We start from the raw sequence: 15,939 nt of genomic DNA, 5'->3' as shown, positions 1-15,939 counted from the left end.
CCGGATCCTGGCACTGGTGCGGAACAGGAGCCTCAACCTGAAGAACGTGAAGCACTTTGTGCTGGACGAGTGTGACAAGATGCTGGAGCAGCTGGGTGAGTGTCCCCGCTGGGCCTGTGGGGCTGCCCAGGCCCGCCCAGCACACACTCCCCTCCCCACACAGCCCCTGATGTCAGAGCCAGCGTCTAGGCGGGCCCTGACTGAGCAGGCCAAAGGCTCCTAGAGAGGGTCTCGTGGGTGGCTGGCACATAAGTCTCCTGTGAGTGATCTTAGGGAACCTTCTAGTGTCAGCAGAGCGGGACGTGCTGCTCCTGAGCCCAACTGAATGGGACCACAGGGCCCACGTGAGCTGCTGTCCCTGCCTGGACATAAAGGCATACACGCACACACCTGTAGGAGTATCATGGCTTCCACTGCCCGCTGGGTTAGTTTGAGGCCCCTGCCTGCCCTCAGTGAGCCCCGGCAGGGCCGGTGGGAGATGGGCTTTGTCCTGGGAGGCAGCTACAGCTCTCACCCCAGCGGCTATCTCTGCCTCAGGCTCCCCTCCCTGAAGTGCGGCTCGAGGCGCATGGCACGGCTGCTCAGCGCTGGCAGCGTGTAAGTGGATTGCAGCTCCTCCTGCGCCTGCGCTGGCTTGCCCCCGAGTCCAGCCCCTCAGGCACCTGGGACTCACCCCTCCCTCCACTCCCTCGTCATGGCGCCACTGGCTCCCTGGCACAGGTCGGGAGCGGTCTGGGTCTGGTCTGGGGTGGGGGTCGTGCTCTGGCAGACGCTCACGCCCACCTGTTTCTTGCCCTCCCCACCCAGACATGCGGCGGGACGTGCAGGAGATCTTCCGCCTGACGCCCCATGAGAAGCAGTGCATGATGTTCAGCGCCACCCTGAGCAAGGAGATCCGCCCCGTCTGCAGGAAGTTCATGCAGGATGTGAGTAGGGCAAGACCCCGGCCCACCCACAGTGGCCGAGACCTCAGCGCAGCAGCTTTGGCCCTCCCCAGGGGCTTGGGGCCGCCCCAGGACACCCACACCGTGCACACGGCACAAAGGATGCTGGGAGGCTGGCCGAGCCTCTTTCCTTCCTCCCTCTCAGTGTTGTCAAACTGGAAGTCAAGCTTGGTCCACACCTGAGACAGACCAGAGCTGACCTCCAGCTTTTGTAGTAAGATCCTTACTGAGGTTGGGTGCAGCAGGCCCTCTGGGACGCATCGAACAGAGGAATCCTCACTGGAAGGTTCTGGGCAGCTGAGATGCCCAGAGTGAGTCCTGCTCGCCCCTCCCCACCTCCCTCCCCACACAGCCCATGGAGGTATTTGTGGATGACGAGACCAAGCTCACGCTGCACGGGCTGCAGCAGTACTACGTCAAGCTCAAGGACAGCGAGAAGAACCGCAAGCTCTTTGATCTGCTGGACGTGCTAGAGTTTAACCAGGTGACGCTTCCGTTGGCCTGTCCCAGGGTTCTGGGCCCTGGGGAGGCTGGTGGGCCTCAGGAGACTAGCCCTGACTGCCACTCTTCCCTCTAGGTGGTCATCTTCGTCAAGTCAGTGCAGCGCTGCATGGCCCTGGCCCAGCTCCTCGTGGAGCAGAACTTCCCGGCCATCGCCATCCACCGCGGCATGGCCCAGGAGGAGCGGTGAGTGCACGCCACCCACGAAGGCCACAGGGAGCGCCACCCAGGAACCCAGTATCTGATGGCCTCCACTTGTTTCTCCTGCACCCCAGCCTGTCACGCTATCAGCAGTTCAAGGATTTCCAGCGGCGGATCCTGGTGGCCACCAATCTGTTTGGCCGGGGGATGGATATTGAGCGAGTCAACATCGTCTTCAACTATGATATGCCCGAGGACTCAGACACCTACCTGCACCGGGTGAGGGGCCCCACGGGTTCCCCTTCCTGGGGTGGCACCCGGGCAGCCTTTCCTTCAGATCTGTGGGCTGACCCTGATCCCGTCTTCCTGCAGGTGGCCCGTGCAGGTCGCTTTGGCACCAAAGGCCTGGCCATCACTTTCGTGTCTGACGAGAACGATGCCAAAATCCTCAATGACGTCCAGGACCGGTTTGAAGTGAATGTGGCAGAACTTCCAGAGGAAATTGACATTTCCACATACAGTAAGTGGCCTGGGCAGGTTGGGGGCCTCGGGTCTGGGGCGGAGGACCCCTCCCGTGCCGTGCCCCTCACTCGCTGGCCTCCCGTTTGTCTTGCAGTTGAGCAGAGCCGGTAACCACCTGCCTCGACGGCCTGCAGCCGCCCACGTGTTGCTTCATGTCTTCTTTCTAGGCGCCAGATGGGCCTCTTTCTGTTTTTTGTTCAAAAGCTGTAGATTTGTGTAAGAATAAATATGTATTATGGAAGCCTGGCTCCCATCCCATCTGTTTCTTGGTTGTCTCTCGGCATTTCATGGACACCACAAGCCTGGCCAGCAGACTCCCACCAGCAAGCAAGGCCGCCTTCTTTATGCATGTGTTATTTAATTTTAAGTGTCAACATCGAAAGATTCATACAGATAAAAACAATGTACACAACATCCACAACCTTCAAAACAGTGAGACCCGCTGCCCGGGGCAGGCAGGCCTCTGTACCGTGAGCCTCGGGCAGGGGCTCTGCCCTGGCCTCTGACATCAGTCTTAACTTAAAGAGGGGGAGTTGAACCCCAGTGGCCTTGCCTGGTCTGCAGCAAAGACAGATGAGAGGAAAAGGCCAGGCTGGGCAAGAGCCCTCAGTCTGTCCCCAGTACTGGCTGCACGTACCAGGGCGATGGGCTGCAGCCCTGGGTCAGCACCTGTCCCACCCTGGGGCACAGCTGGGTTGGGGCAAAGAGGCAGCCAGAAGCAGGACCAGCGGCTCTGACTTTCCACCTCCCTGGGCGTTGTGGAGTTCGGTGCCAGAGTACAGCTGCTGCCCTGTCTCTGTGGCGCACACAGTCGGGGGAGCAGAGTGGGAGGAGAGGAGAGGACGGTCTTCGGCATGTGCAAAAGCTGCTGAGGCCACAGGAGCTGCTAGGGTGGCCTGAACTGCGGGTTCCCAGGCTGGGCTCACATGCCGGACTCTGACGGCCTGAGGCCCTGGAGAGAAAGGAGCCCTGTGAGGCCTGAGCCCCGCCAGGGCGCCGGTGCCTTCCTGAGACTCCCGGTGCCAGGCACAGCCCCTTACCCGAGTCATCTGATGGTGGCTTGTGTTAGATGTGGAAGAGGCGAACTCGGAGTACTTGTTCCCAGCAATTAGGCAGGCCCACTTCCGGTACTCTTCTCGCACCTGCGGCCCAGGGAGCAGCGGGTCAGGGAAGGATCAGGCCCCGGGACCCTCCCACCTGCCCACGCCCCGCCGGAGGTCCCACCTTCCGGTTGAGCAGGCAGTGCAGCAAGTACAGGAAGACGCCCTGCACGCAGTTGAGGATGGTGAAGAGGTAGGAGAGCACCCAGTTGTGTGGGTTGAAGAGGAACAGGCCGAAGGCCCAGGTGCAGCCCAACACGAAGAGCTGGGCGATGGCGGTGATGGTCAGCACCCTGCAAGGAGGGCAGTTGGAGCCTGGGGGCCCCACTCGGCTGCCAGCGCCACCTCCAAGTCCTCCCTTTCTGCCCCTCTTCTCACCTGGCCTTCTTCAATTTCTTCATGTCCGGACTGATTTCAGAAAACTTCTGAGCGAGCTTCCAGACAGTAGTCACGAAGATGACAGCATTGCACTGGGCGGGGAGCGTAGACGGTGGATTAGAGGGCAGGAAAGATGATCTAGCAGGGCTCAGTGAGGGGCCATGCCTCTCGGGCTTTGGGTAGGGGGTGGGCAGTTACCAAAACGATGAAGATCACGGGTCCCAGGAAGCTCCAGAGGAAGCCATGCTTAAGGGACAACCAGCAGCTAGGAGGGAAGGGAGAGGTCCCATCAGCGCCCGATGAGGCCCAGAACGGAGCGGGAGGGCAGCGAGGCAACGTGTGCGGCACTGCCTGCGTGCCCCGGGGCCTGGCACCCGGCCCTCCCCTAGTGCCACACTCACAAGCTGGTGCGGCCGTAGCCCTCGCTATAGGAGGCCGCCGAGATGGCGACGATGAGCAGGGGCACGCCGTAGCCGATCAGGCAGAGCCAGCGCGTGCGGAGGCCCTGGCCCTGGAACACGCGCACCACGAGGAAGTAGAGCTCCAGGCCTTCGAGGCTCATCCAGCAGAAGGCGGCCAGGAAGCAGTAGTGCAGCAGACCGGCCACCAGGCGGCAGCGCAGCCCCACCTGCGGGGCGGGGACGGAGGGGCAGGGCGACGTCAGCGCGGGGCGGGGCACACACCGCCGGAGCCAGTCCTCTGCCAGAGTCCCCGGGGAGGGCGGGGGCCTGGAGGAGAGTGGGCGGGGCCACAGCCTGGAGGGTGGGCGGTGCTGGGGCGGAGCCAGGCTCTTCCAGGGCACGCCCCCCCACGACGCCCATAGCGGGGATGAGCGTGGGGTCGGGGCGTGGCCATGCATCTCCAAAGCCGGCGCCCCTTAAAGAGGCACACCACCTCGGTGGGCGGGGCCAGATCCCGGGCAGGGGCGGAGCCACGTGCCTCCAGGGCCCGCCTCTCTGACCGAGCCCCGGAAGTGGGCGGGGCTAACCTCCTCCGGGGCCTTGCCGATTTAGCGCTCAGGTGAGGGCGGGGCGGGGCGGGGCCTTACCTCGTCACTTTGGTTCTCGATGCCCGCCAGGAAGATGGCGGAGCCCACGAAGAGGCAGATGCACAGGTGCAGGTGTATGGTGGTGCGCGAGCCCTGGATGGGCCGCACCAGCAGGAAGGTGAGAATGCACAGCAGCAAACAGACCAGCGACAGCGCCAGTCCCACCTTGGTGATCAGGGCCAGCTTCCAGTCCTAGGGGCAGGATGCGGTGGGCAGGGTTCCGTGAGGACCCTGAGGCCTTCCTGCCCTCCTTGCGGTCCCGCTTTACCAACACTCTGATGGGCCCACTTCTCCAGCCTCCTCCCTTGCCCCCCTACACCTGGCTACACCTGTCAGCTGGCAGGTATGGGATAGGGACCTCACATTTCTTTGTTATTCTTTTTTTTGAGACAGGATCTCACTCTGTTCCCCAGGCTGGAGTGCAGTGGCGCAATCACAGCTCACTGCAACCTCAAACTCCTGGGCTTAAGTGATCCTCCTGCCTCAGCCTCCCGAGTAGCTGGGACTACAGGCATGCGCCACCATGCCCGGCTAATTTTTTCTATATATTTTTAGTTGTCCAGCTAATTTCTTTCTGTTTTTAATAGAGACGGGGTCTCGCTCTTGCTCAGGCTGGTCTCAAACTCCTGAGCTCCAGTGATCCTCCCACCTCAGCCTCCCAGAGTGCTGGGATTACAGGCGTGAGCCACCACGCCCGGCCTGAATGTTTTGCTCTTAAGAAACACACTGAGGTGCACAGCCTCGTTGGTGCATGGGCCTTGCTTTTCTCAGGGCAAATTGTGAAGGATGAGGACTTCGTGGAAGGCTGTGCTGTGGTCATAATGTTTGGCGGCATGGGCGGGAGCGCAGGGACAGCGCAAGAGTGGAGACTTGGGAAGCCGTTAGAGCGTGGGGCCCACGTCATCAGGGCAGGCTGGGTCTGACCTTAGCCATTTTCTGTCCTGGCCTCAGTGTAGGTCCTGGTGTCAGGAGACGTGGCCTCGGCAGCAGTGAGAGGGTGTAGCAAGCGAGGGGCGGGCAAGGTGCAGGAATTTGGACCAGGTGTTCAAACGGCCTGTGGTGTGAGGAGCAGTGTGGTGGGCGCTCTTGTTGGGGAGGGTCCAGACGGGTGTGGGCCTTCAAGGGAAGGGAGTGCCAGCGTGAGCTCTGGCCGGGGAGGGTTTAGGACAGTGCCTTAAAGGACCTTTCTCCTGCCACTCCACAGGTGGCAGTTCTGGCCATGTGCCACACGAGGGAGCTGGCCTTCCAGATCAGCAAGGAGTACGAGCGCTTCTCCAAGTACATGCCCAGCGTCAAGGTGAGACCCTCGCACTGCGCCGGGCCGGGCGCTGTGCGGTCTCCTGCAGCCTCTCTGGCCTCGGCTCTGGCCCCATCCAGCATTTACTAAGTTTGGCGGCGGCAGCTGCCTTTGAGGTTTGCGGTGGTTTATGCTCCTTAAAAGCCTGATGAATTATGCATGATTCCCAGGGGCCTGCACCGGTCCCGGCCCGCGGCTGCCTTGCACTGACGCCCTGGCAGGCTCTCAGGCCTGCCTCTGTCCCTCAGGCCTTCTGTTCTGAGGTGCCAGGGCTGGCTATTGGACACCCTCGGGGGGCTGCTGGGCCCGTGGACTGGGCACCAGTACAGAGTAGGGTGCGAGTGTGCAGCCCCCGGACAACTAGAAGCAACTTCTCCCAATCCCCGTAGGTGTCTGTGTTCTTCGGTGGTCTCTGCATTAAGAAGGATGAAGAGGTGTTAAAGAAGAACTGTCCCCATGTCGTGGTGGGGACCCCAGGCCGGATCCTGGCACTGGTGCGGAACAGGAGCCTCAACCTGAAGAACGTGAAGCACTTTGTGCTGGACGAGTGTGACAAGATGCTGGAGCAGCTGGGTGAGTGTCCCCGCTGGGCCTGTGGGGCTGCCCAGGCCCGCCCAGCACACACTCCCCTCCCCACACAGCCCCTGATGTCAGAGCCAGCGTCTAGGCGGGCCCTGACTGAGCAGGCCAAAGGCTCCTAGAGAGGGTCTCGTGGGTGGCTGGCACATAAGTCTCCTGTGAGTGATCTTAGGGAACCTTCTAGTGTCAGCAGAGCGGGACGTGCTGCTCCTGAGCCCAACTGAATGGGACCACAGGGCCCACGTGAGCTGCTGTCCCTGCCTGGACATAAAGGCATACACGCACACACCTGTAGGAGTATCATGGCTTCCACTGCCCGCTGGGTTAGTTTGAGGCCCCTGCCTGCCCTCAGTGAGCCCCGGCAGGGCCGGTGGGAGATGGGCTTTGTCCTGGGAGGCAGCTACAGCTCTCACCCCAGCGGCTATCTCTGCCTCAGGCTCCCCTCCCTGAAGTGCGGCTCGAGGCGCATGGCACGGCTGCTCAGCGCTGGCAGCGTGTAAGTGGATTGCAGCTCCTCCTGCGCCTGCGCTGGCTTGCCCCCGAGTCCAGCCCCTCAGGCACCTGGGACTCACCCCTCCCTCCACTCCCTCGTCATGGCGCCACTGGCTCCCTGGCACAGGTCGGGAGCGGTCTGGGTCTGGTCTGGGGTGGGGGTCGTGCTCTGGCAGACGCTCACGCCCACCTGTTTCTTGCCCTCCCCACCCAGACATGCGGCGGGACGTGCAGGAGATCTTCCGCCTGACGCCCCATGAGAAGCAGTGCATGATGTTCAGCGCCACCCTGAGCAAGGAGATCCGCCCCGTCTGCAGGAAGTTCATGCAGGATGTGAGTAGGGCAAGACCCCGGCCCACCCACAGTGGCCGAGACCTCAGCGCAGCAGCTTTGGCCCTCCCCAGGGGCTTGGGGCCGCCCCAGGACACCCACACCGTGCACACGGCACAAAGGATGCTGGGAGGCTGGCCGAGCCTCTTTCCTTCCTCCCTCTCAGTGTTGTCAAACTGGAAGTCAAGCTTGGTCCACACCTGAGACAGACCAGAGCTGACCTCCAGCTTTTGTAGTAAGATCCTTACTGAGGTTGGGTGCAGCAGGCCCTCTGGGACGCATCGAACAGAGGAATCCTCACTGGAAGGTTCTGGGCAGCTGAGATGCCCAGAGTGAGTCCTGCTCGCCCCTCCCCACCTCCCTCCCCACACAGCCCATGGAGGTATTTGTGGATGACGAGACCAAGCTCACGCTGCACGGGCTGCAGCAGTACTACGTCAAGCTCAAGGACAGCGAGAAGAACCGCAAGCTCTTTGATCTGCTGGACGTGCTAGAGTTTAACCAGGTGACGCTTCCGTTGGCCTGTCCCAGGGTTCTGGGCCCTGGGGAGGCTGGTGGGCCTCAGGAGACTAGCCCTGACTGCCACTCTTCCCTCTAGGTGGTCATCTTCGTCAAGTCAGTGCAGCGCTGCATGGCCCTGGCCCAGCTCCTCGTGGAGCAGAACTTCCCGGCCATCGCCATCCACCGCGGCATGGCCCAGGAGGAGCGGTGAGTGCACGCCACCCACGAAGGCCACAGGGAGCGCCACCCAGGAACCCAGTATCTGATGGCCTCCACTTGTTTCTCCTGCACCCCAGCCTGTCACGCTATCAGCAGTTCAAGGATTTCCAGCGGCGGATCCTGGTGGCCACCAATCTGTTTGGCCGGGGGATGGATATTGAGCGAGTCAACATCGTCTTCAACTATGATATGCCCGAGGACTCAGACACCTACCTGCACCGGGTGAGGGGCCCCACGGGTTCCCCTTCCTGGGGTGGCACCCGGGCAGCCTTTCCTTCAGATCTGTGGGCTGACCCTGATCCCGTCTTCCTGCAGGTGGCCCGTGCAGGTCGCTTTGGCACCAAAGGCCTGGCCATCACTTTCGTGTCTGACGAGAACGATGCCAAAATCCTCAATGACGTCCAGGACCGGTTTGAAGTGAATGTGGCAGAACTTCCAGAGGAAATTGACATTTCCACATACAGTAAGTGGCCTGGGCAGGTTGGGGGCCTCGGGTCTGGGGCGGAGGACCCCTCCCGTGCCGTGCCCCTCACTCGCTGGCCTCCCGTTTGTCTTGCAGTTGAGCAGAGCCGGTAACCACCTGCCTCGACGGCCTGCAGCCGCCCACGTGTTGCTTCATGTCTTCTTTCTAGGCGCCAGATGGGCCTCTTTCTGTTTTTTGTTCAAAAGCTGTAGATTTGTGTAAGAATAAATATGTATTATGGAAGCCTGGCTCCCATCCCATCTGTTTCTTGGTTGTCTCTCGGCATTTCATGGACACCACAAGCCTGGCCAGCAGACTCCCACCAGCAAGCAAGGCCGCCTTCTTTATGCATGTGTTATTTAATTTTAAGTGTCAACATCGAAAGATTCATACAGATAAAAACAATGTACACAACATCCACAACCTTCAAAACAGTGAGACCCGCTGCCCGGGGCAGGCAGGCCTCTGTACCGTGAGCCTCGGGCAGGGGCTCTGCCCTGGCCTCTGACATCAGTCTTAACTTAAAGAGGGGGAGTTGAACCCCAGTGGCCTTGCCTGGTCTGCAGCAAAGACAGATGAGAGGAAAAGGCCAGGCTGGGCAAGAGCCCTCAGTCTGTCCCCAGTACTGGCTGCACGTACCAGGGCGATGGGCTGCAGCCCTGGGTCAGCACCTGTCCCACCCTGGGGCACAGCTGGGTTGGGGCAAAGAGGCAGCCAGAAGCAGGACCAGCGGCTCTGACTTTCCACCTCCCTGGGCGTTGTGGAGTTCGGTGCCAGAGTACAGCTGCTGCCCTGTCTCTGTGGCGCACACAGTCGGGGGAGCAGAGTGGGAGGAGAGGAGAGGACGGTCTTCGGCATGTGCAAAAGCTGCTGAGGCCACAGGAGCTGCTAGGGTGGCCTGAACTGCGGGTTCCCAGGCTGGGCTCACATGCCGGACTCTGACGGCCTGAGGCCCTGGAGAGAAAGGAGCCCTGTGAGGCCTGAGCCCCGCCAGGGCGCCGGTGCCTTCCTGAGACTCCCGGTGCCAGGCACAGCCCCTTACCCGAGTCATCTGATGGTGGCTTGTGTTAGATGTGGAAGAGGCGAACTCGGAGTACTTGTTCCCAGCAATTAGGCAGGCCCACTTCCGGTACTCTTCTCGCACCTGCGGCCCAGGGAGCAGCGGGTCAGGGAAGGATCAGGCCCCGGGACCCTCCCACCTGCCCACGCCCCGCCGGAGGTCCCACCTTCCGGTTGAGCAGGCAGTGCAGCAAGTACAGGAAGACGCCCTGCACGCAGTTGAGGATGGTGAAGAGGTAGGAGAGCACCCAGTTGTGTGGGTTGAAGAGGAACAGGCCGAAGGCCCAGGTGCAGCCCAACACGAAGAGCTGGGCGATGGCGGTGATGGTCAGCACCCTGCAAGGAGGGCAGTTGGAGCCTGGGGGCCCCACTCGGCTGCCAGCGCCACCTCCAAGTCCTCCCTTTCTGCCCCTCTTCTCACCTGGCCTTCTTCAATTTCTTCATGTCCGGACTGATTTCAGAAAACTTCTGAGCGAGCTTCCAGACAGTAGTCACGAAGATGACAGCATTGCACTGGGCGGGGAGCGTAGACGGTGGATTAGAGGGCAGGAAAGATGATCTAGCAGGGCTCAGTGAGGGGCCATGCCTCTCGGGCTTTGGGTAGGGGGTGGGCAGTTACCAAAACGATGAAGATCACGGGTCCCAGGAAGCTCCAGAGGAAGCCATGCTTAAGGGACAACCAGCAGCTAGGAGGGAAGGGAGAGGTCCCATCAGAGCCCGATGAGGCCCAGAACGGAGCGGGAGGGCAGCGAGGCAACGTGTGCGGCACTGCCTGCGTGCCCCGGGGCCTGGCACCCGGCCCTCCCCTAGTGCCACACTCACAAGCTGGTGCGGCCGTAGCCCTCGCTATAGGAGGCCGCCGAGATGGCGACGATGAGCAGGGGCACGCCGTAGCCGATCAGGCAGAGCCAGCGCGTGCGGAGGCCCTGGCCCTGGAACACGCGCACCACGAGGAAGTAGAGCTCCAGGCCTTCGAGGCTCATCCAGCAGAAGGCGGCCAGGAAGCAGTAGTGCAGCAGACCGGCCACCAGGCGGCAGCGCAGCCCCACCTGCGGGGCGGGGACGGAGGGGCAGGGCGACGTCAGCGCGGGGCGGGGCACACACCGCCGGAGCCAGTCCTCTGCCAGAGTCCCCGGGGAGGGCGGGGGCCTGGAGGAGAGTGGGCGGGGCCACAGCCTGGAGGGTGGGCGGTGCTGGGGCGGAGCCAGGCTCTTCCAGGGCACGCCCCCCCACGACGCCCATAGCGGGGATGAGCGTGGGGTCGGGGCGTGGCCATGCATCTCCAAAGCCGGCGCCCCTTAAAGAGGCACACCACCTCGGTGGGCGGGGCCAGATCCCGGGCAGGGGCGGAGCCACGTGCCTCCAGGGCCCGCCTCTCTGACCGAGCCCCGGAAGTGGGCGGGGCTAACCTCCTCCGGGGCCTTGCCGATTTAGCGCTCAGGTGAGGGCGGGGCGGGGCGGGGCCTTACCTCGTCACTTTGGTTCTCGATGCCCGCCAGGAAGATGGCGGAGCCCACGAAGAGGCAGATGCACAGGTGCAGGTGTATGGTGGTGCGCGAGCCCTGGATGGGCCGCACCAGCAGGAAGGTGAGAATGCACAGCAGCAAACAGACCAGCGACAGCGCCAGTCCCACCTTGGTGATCAGGGCCAGCTTCCAGTCCTAGGGGCAGGATGCGGTGGGCAGGGTTCCGTGAGGACCCTGAGGCCTTCCTGCCCTCCTTGCGGTCCCGCTTTACCAACACTCTGATGGGCCCACTTCTCCAGCCTCCTCCCTTGCCCCCCTACACCTGGCTACACCTGTCAGCTGGCAGGTATGGGATAGGGACCTCACATTTCTTTGTTATTCTTTTTTTTGAGACAGGATCTCACTCTGTTCCCCAGGCTGGAGTGCAGTGGCGCAATCACAGCTCACTGCAACCTCAAACTCCTGGGCTTAAGTGATCCTCCTGCCTCAGCCTCCGCAGTAGCTGGGACTACAGGCACGCGCCACCACGTCCAGCTAATTTTTATTTTATTTTTGTAGAGATGGGATCTCACTCTTGCTCAGGCTCTTCTCCAACTGAACTCCTGGTCTCAAGCGATCCTTCTGCCTCGGCCTCCCAAAGCACTAGGATTACAGATGTGAGCCACTGCGCTTGGCCGGGATCTCACAATTTGGTGCTTGCCGGGCCTTTGGCCTGGGCCACCAGCCTCTCCTACTCTGCCTGGCTAATTCCAGTTATCCAACATGGCCCAGCTTATCTACGGATCCTACTGAGGCCACATACAGAAAGTTGTGCTCCCTTGGAATGTCCTACATGGGAAGCTTTTAAAGATATTTTGCAATTGGTGTGGGGCAGGCAGGAAGAGGGGCACTGGCTGCGGCAGGGCCTGCAGTGCCAGGCCTCACCGTTTAGTTGCTGGGTCTTAGGGGAGGGGCTTGGGGCCACCTGGGCTGTGCAACCGTACAGACACATTTGAGAAACCAGTTGGACCACACCTTGGAGAACCAGCTGACTGTCTGGTCACCTAAGCTGAACTGGCCACCTGTGGGCTGTTGAGAGCGGATCTCCCTGCTCACCTGCACGTCGTAGTGTGCCATGAGGATGGCAAAGCTGCTCAGGTGGCTGCATTGGCAGGTGGTGCTGCCATTCTGGCTGCCCAACATCCGGCAGCCTGTGGTGGCCCAGTGTCTACTTCTGTGGCTGTCACTCTTCCAGAAGGCACAGATGAGCTCCTCCCTACTCCCAGGCGTCTTGTGCTGTGGGTGCTGGGGGTGGTCCAAGAGGTTGGCCCGGAGCCCACACTTGGGGCCTGGGATTGGGCTGAGCCTGAGGAGGGCTGCTTTTCACTGGGTGAGTATTTACTGAGCACCTACTGTATATAGCAGGTTTGGGGACACAGCAGTGAACAGGGGCAGTCACAAGTCCCTGCGCTTGAGGGGCTGACGTGCAAGTTGGGGGTGGGGGTAAAATAAATCATAAAGCTAATAAATAAATAACCTAGACAGTGTGTTAGAAGGTAACAGTTGCCATGGGGACTATTAAAAAGATGAAACGGTACAGGTGAAAGGTAGGGAATGAGTACAGGTTGTCTTTTTTTTCAGAGATAGGATATTGCTCTGTCACCCAGGCTAGGGTGCAGTGGTGTCATCATAGCTCATTGCAGCCTCCAACTTCTGGGCTCCTGGGCTCAAGCAGTCCTTTTGCCTTAGCCTCCCAAGTAGCTGGGACTACAGGCACATGCCACCACACCTGGCTAGTGTAGTCTAACTTGCCCAGTGTAGAGATGGGGTCTTGTTATGTTGCCCAGGCTGATCTCAAACCCCTGGCCTCAAGTGATCCTCCCACCTCGGCCTCCCAATGTTCTGTGATTACAGGTGTGAGCCACTGCTCCCAGCCTAGGTTGTCATTTTACATAGAGTCAGGGAAGGCCCAAATGAGAAGGCTGGAGGCAGATAAAGAACTGAGTCATGTCGAGGAAGAGCATCCCAGGCAGAGGGCACACACAGCAGGTGCAAAGGCCCTGAGGCGTATTTGAGGAAGGGGCAGAGTGTGGGCAGAGGTGGGGAAATGGAGACCTTGGCTCTGGGGTGAGCAGGAGGGTGGATTCCCTCTCCCCACATGAGGACTCACCGTGTGGGAGAAGGCGAAAGTGATGGGAGAGGCCAGTTTCTCAGTGTTGGTGTTGCTCAGAAAGACAGAGTTCACGGCTGAGAGGATCCTGACCTGGGCGCCGTGGACGGGACCTTCATGGATCTCTTCCAGCTGGGCTTGCTTCTCGGGCTCCAGGTCCAAGGAGGCGTTGGCCAGCAGTTCCTCCATGTTCTGGCTGGAGAAGATGCCTGCCACACTGGGGCCTGGGGGACAGACACACTTGCTGCCTCCTCCCGCCCTCCCTCCCAAGATGTCCCAATTCAGGCTCGGCCAATCTGCTACGATGCCTGGAATCCCTCCCGATGGCGCAGTTATCAGTTGTCCCGTAATCTGAACCTTACCCTGGCCCCATCCCAGCTGCTCCCTTCCCCTCTCCCACCGGTACCCCGCTGCGGACCGCTGCTGTTACCCGGGTCCCCGGCTCTCGCTGCTACAGCCCAGTTCAGCAGCATCCGTGCGTGGCTCTGACCCATGGTGACATTCTTGTTCCCCTGCTCCTGGATTACCAGGGACAGCTCTGAAGAGAGAGGGGCAAAAATTGAGGACACTAGATACAGGTGGAGGCCTGGGGCTGGGATAGGATGAGGCCTCACCTGTGCCCGAGGGGGAACGGTAGGTGACGGGCTCTTCAGGCATGGTCTTGGCCAGGGCCCTCAGGACGTCTTCGAGGCCCGAGAGCAGATGGGTGGCTATGCAGTGCCGGACGGGAGGGGCCAGGTCGTCCATATCCCCACGGTCTTCCATCAGCTCGTCCACCAACTCGATGAGCTTCTGGCGGTGGTGGGTGACAAAGCCACTAGGTCACTGGGCCACAGGGGCTGCCTGAAGGACCCGGGTCTCACCCCCCGCCGGAGGACACATTTGAGAACCACAGGCACCAGGGAATCATTGAGATGATGCAGTGGCCAGAAAACAAGTACAGGGATGGAGTACACGCGATCCCGCGTGCGCGTGTGAATCGCAACAGCCGGGCTCGGCCCCAGTCCTCTGATTGGGCACAGGCTGCCTGCCGGGCTCTGTTCTGATTTGTCACTGTCCGGCTGCGGCACTTGCCATGCAGCTGAAGCAGCTCTAAAGTTTGAAATATGCATCGGATTTCAAAGACTTAGTTCAACAAAAAGACTACAGAGTATCAAAATATCTCAGCTTTTTTTTTTTTATGACCCATGTTGGAATGGTTAATATTTTGGATCTATTGGGTTAAAGACAATCTTCTTTATTCTTTTTTCTTTCTTTCTTTCTTTTTTAAAGACAGGGTCTCACTCTGTCGCTCAGGCTGGAGTGCAGTGGTGCAATCGTAGCTCACTGCAGCCTCGAACTCCTAGGCTCAAACGATCCTCCTGCCTCAGCCTCCTGAGTAGGTGGGACTACAGGCGTGTGCTGCTAGGTCTGGCTAATTTTTAAATTTTTTTTTATAAAGACAGGGTCTCACTATGTTGCCCAGGCTGGTCTTGAACTCCTGGCCTCAAGCAATCCTCCCACCTCAGCCTCCCAAAGTGCTGGGATTACAGGCATGAGACACTGTGCCGGCCTAAATAAAATGTTAACATTGGGTTTCACTTGTTTATTTTTACCTTTTTAAAAATGTAGCTATTGAAAAAGTTAAAATGATGTTAAATAGCTCACGTTATTTTTCTACTGGGCTAAGCACGCAGGTGAAAACTATATAAGGCTTACTCTGCCAGGCACTGTTCTTTGAGTCTTCCTACTATTAGTTTATTTAAACTTCACAACGACTATAGCAGGAACCATTTTCATGCCTGTGTAACCGATGGGGAAACTGAGGCCCAAGAAGGGGGTCACTTGCCTGAGGTCACACAGTGAGCTCTTGTGGCCCCGACTCTAGGTTTTTAATTGTTCCGCTCTGTTGCCATTATACCCTTGTGTGTGTGTGTGTGTGTGTGTGTGTGTGTGTGTGTGTGTGTGTGGCGCGTCTGGTGGGGTGTAATGGGCATCTACTGTGTGGTTGTGTGTATGCTGTGTGCACGTGTGTCTCTGGCCAGAGGCCCCTGCACTGGTTGAGCACTCTCCAGCCACATTGAGGCACCCCCTCTAGTACCCTCTACACCGTCCTGGGGTCCCCCAGGGCCCTGACCTTACCTGGATGGTGTCCTTGGCCGAGTCCGGCTTGAAGTCTTTACCCAGATCCTGGACTTTGTCGAAGAAGCGGGAAAGAGTCTGGGGGGAGGGGAGGCGAGGACGTCAGAGAGCTTTGAGGGGGAGTGGGAAGCACAGGGCGGGGAGCGGATGCTTCAAGCTGCACAGGGGTTCCCTGCCTCCTGGTCCCCGCTGGGGCCACTCACCCGGCTGTGGATGCCCGGAGGCGGGGTCCAGTTGGTAAAGGGCGTCTCTGCAGGGAACAGCACGGCGGCTCGTTAGGCGTGCGAGAGTGTGTGTGTGTGTGTGTGTGTGTGTGTGTGTGTGTCTGTGTGTGTTGGGGCGGGGGAGGTTCCAAGGGCAGGTCAGAACCCACCTTCACAGACAGTGATGTTCTGGTTATTCGGGAGCCCAGGTTTGGGCTTCCAGCCTGGGCGGCAGCGGCACCTGTACGATCCCACGGTGTTGGTGCACACGGTGGACGGGTGGCAGCGATGCTGCCCGGAGCTGCACTCGTCCACATCTGGGGACCCAAAGAAGGGGGTCAGGCCCTGTCCCAGCCCCGAGAGGGTCCCCTCTCTTGTCCGCATCCCCACCTCACTCTTCCCGGTGTGAGTGCCCCCCTGGAGAGG

At 60.2% G+C, this 15,939-nt stretch overlaps 3 protein-coding genes across 4 annotated transcripts in view; 2 read left to right on the top strand and 1 right to left on the bottom strand.

Annotated features, from left to right (window-relative positions):
- Nucleotides 1–8,757, top strand: part of LOC105807895 (ATP-dependent RNA helicase DDX39A) — a 15,277-nt gene extending 6,520 nt beyond the window's left edge. For both annotated transcript variants that reach the window (XM_012641398.1, XM_012641399.1), the window contains exons 4-11: nucleotides 5,839–5,931; nucleotides 6,321–6,504; nucleotides 7,217–7,335; nucleotides 7,706–7,837; nucleotides 7,931–8,040; nucleotides 8,130–8,274; nucleotides 8,368–8,515; nucleotides 8,612–8,757. In XM_012641398.1, the coding sequence (XP_012496852.1) occupies nucleotides 5,839–5,931; nucleotides 6,321–6,504; nucleotides 7,217–7,335; nucleotides 7,706–7,837; nucleotides 7,931–8,040; nucleotides 8,130–8,274; nucleotides 8,368–8,515; nucleotides 8,612–8,628 (948 nt within the window). In that variant the 3' untranslated portion in view covers nucleotides 8,629–8,757. The remainder of the gene's footprint in view (nucleotides 1–5,838; nucleotides 5,932–6,320; nucleotides 6,505–7,216; nucleotides 7,336–7,705; nucleotides 7,838–7,930; nucleotides 8,041–8,129; nucleotides 8,275–8,367; nucleotides 8,516–8,611) is intronic.
- LOC105807897 (ATP-dependent RNA helicase DDX39A-like) lies at nucleotides 41–2,348 on the top strand. Its single transcript, XM_012641400.1, has 8 exons — nucleotides 41–95; nucleotides 538–597; nucleotides 808–926; nucleotides 1,297–1,428; nucleotides 1,522–1,631; nucleotides 1,721–1,865; nucleotides 1,959–2,106; nucleotides 2,203–2,348. Exons 3-8 carry the CDS (start codon nucleotides 810–812, stop codon nucleotides 2,217–2,219), a joined length of 669 nt encoding a protein of 222 aa, XP_012496854.1. The 5' UTR covers nucleotides 41–95; nucleotides 538–597; nucleotides 808–809; the 3' UTR covers nucleotides 2,220–2,348.
- A 122-nt stretch (nucleotides 8,758–8,879) lies between the features above and the next one.
- ADGRE5 (adhesion G protein-coupled receptor E5) overlaps nucleotides 8,880–15,939 on the bottom strand; it is a 19,062-nt gene continuing 12,002 nt past the window's right edge. The window contains exons 5-18 of the mRNA XM_012641397.1: nucleotides 15,684–15,830; nucleotides 15,514–15,560; nucleotides 15,311–15,388; nucleotides 13,804–13,981; nucleotides 13,620–13,727; nucleotides 13,190–13,413; nucleotides 12,136–12,324; nucleotides 11,044–11,235; nucleotides 10,397–10,623; nucleotides 10,194–10,260; nucleotides 9,996–10,087; nucleotides 9,742–9,910; nucleotides 9,558–9,659; nucleotides 8,880–9,469 (exon numbers count right to left, since the gene is read on the bottom strand). Coding sequence (XP_012496851.1) covers nucleotides 9,440–9,469; nucleotides 9,558–9,659; nucleotides 9,742–9,910; nucleotides 9,996–10,087; nucleotides 10,194–10,260; nucleotides 10,397–10,623; nucleotides 11,044–11,235; nucleotides 12,136–12,324; nucleotides 13,190–13,413; nucleotides 13,620–13,727; nucleotides 13,804–13,981; nucleotides 15,311–15,388; nucleotides 15,514–15,560; nucleotides 15,684–15,830 — 1,850 coding nt within the window. The 3' untranslated portion in view covers nucleotides 8,880–9,439. The remainder of the gene's footprint in view (nucleotides 9,470–9,557; nucleotides 9,660–9,741; nucleotides 9,911–9,995; nucleotides 10,088–10,193; nucleotides 10,261–10,396; nucleotides 10,624–11,043; nucleotides 11,236–12,135; nucleotides 12,325–13,189; nucleotides 13,414–13,619; nucleotides 13,728–13,803; nucleotides 13,982–15,310; nucleotides 15,389–15,513; nucleotides 15,561–15,683; nucleotides 15,831–15,939) is intronic.

Source organism: Propithecus coquereli, unplaced genomic scaffold (genome assembly GCF_000956105.1).
Source record: "Propithecus coquereli isolate 6110/MARCELLA unplaced genomic scaffold, Pcoq_1.0 Scaffold164, whole genome shotgun sequence".
Taxonomy (NCBI): Eukaryota; Metazoa; Chordata; class Mammalia; order Primates; family Indriidae; genus Propithecus; species Propithecus coquereli.
This window is presented reverse-complemented; position numbering and strand designations above follow the sequence as displayed.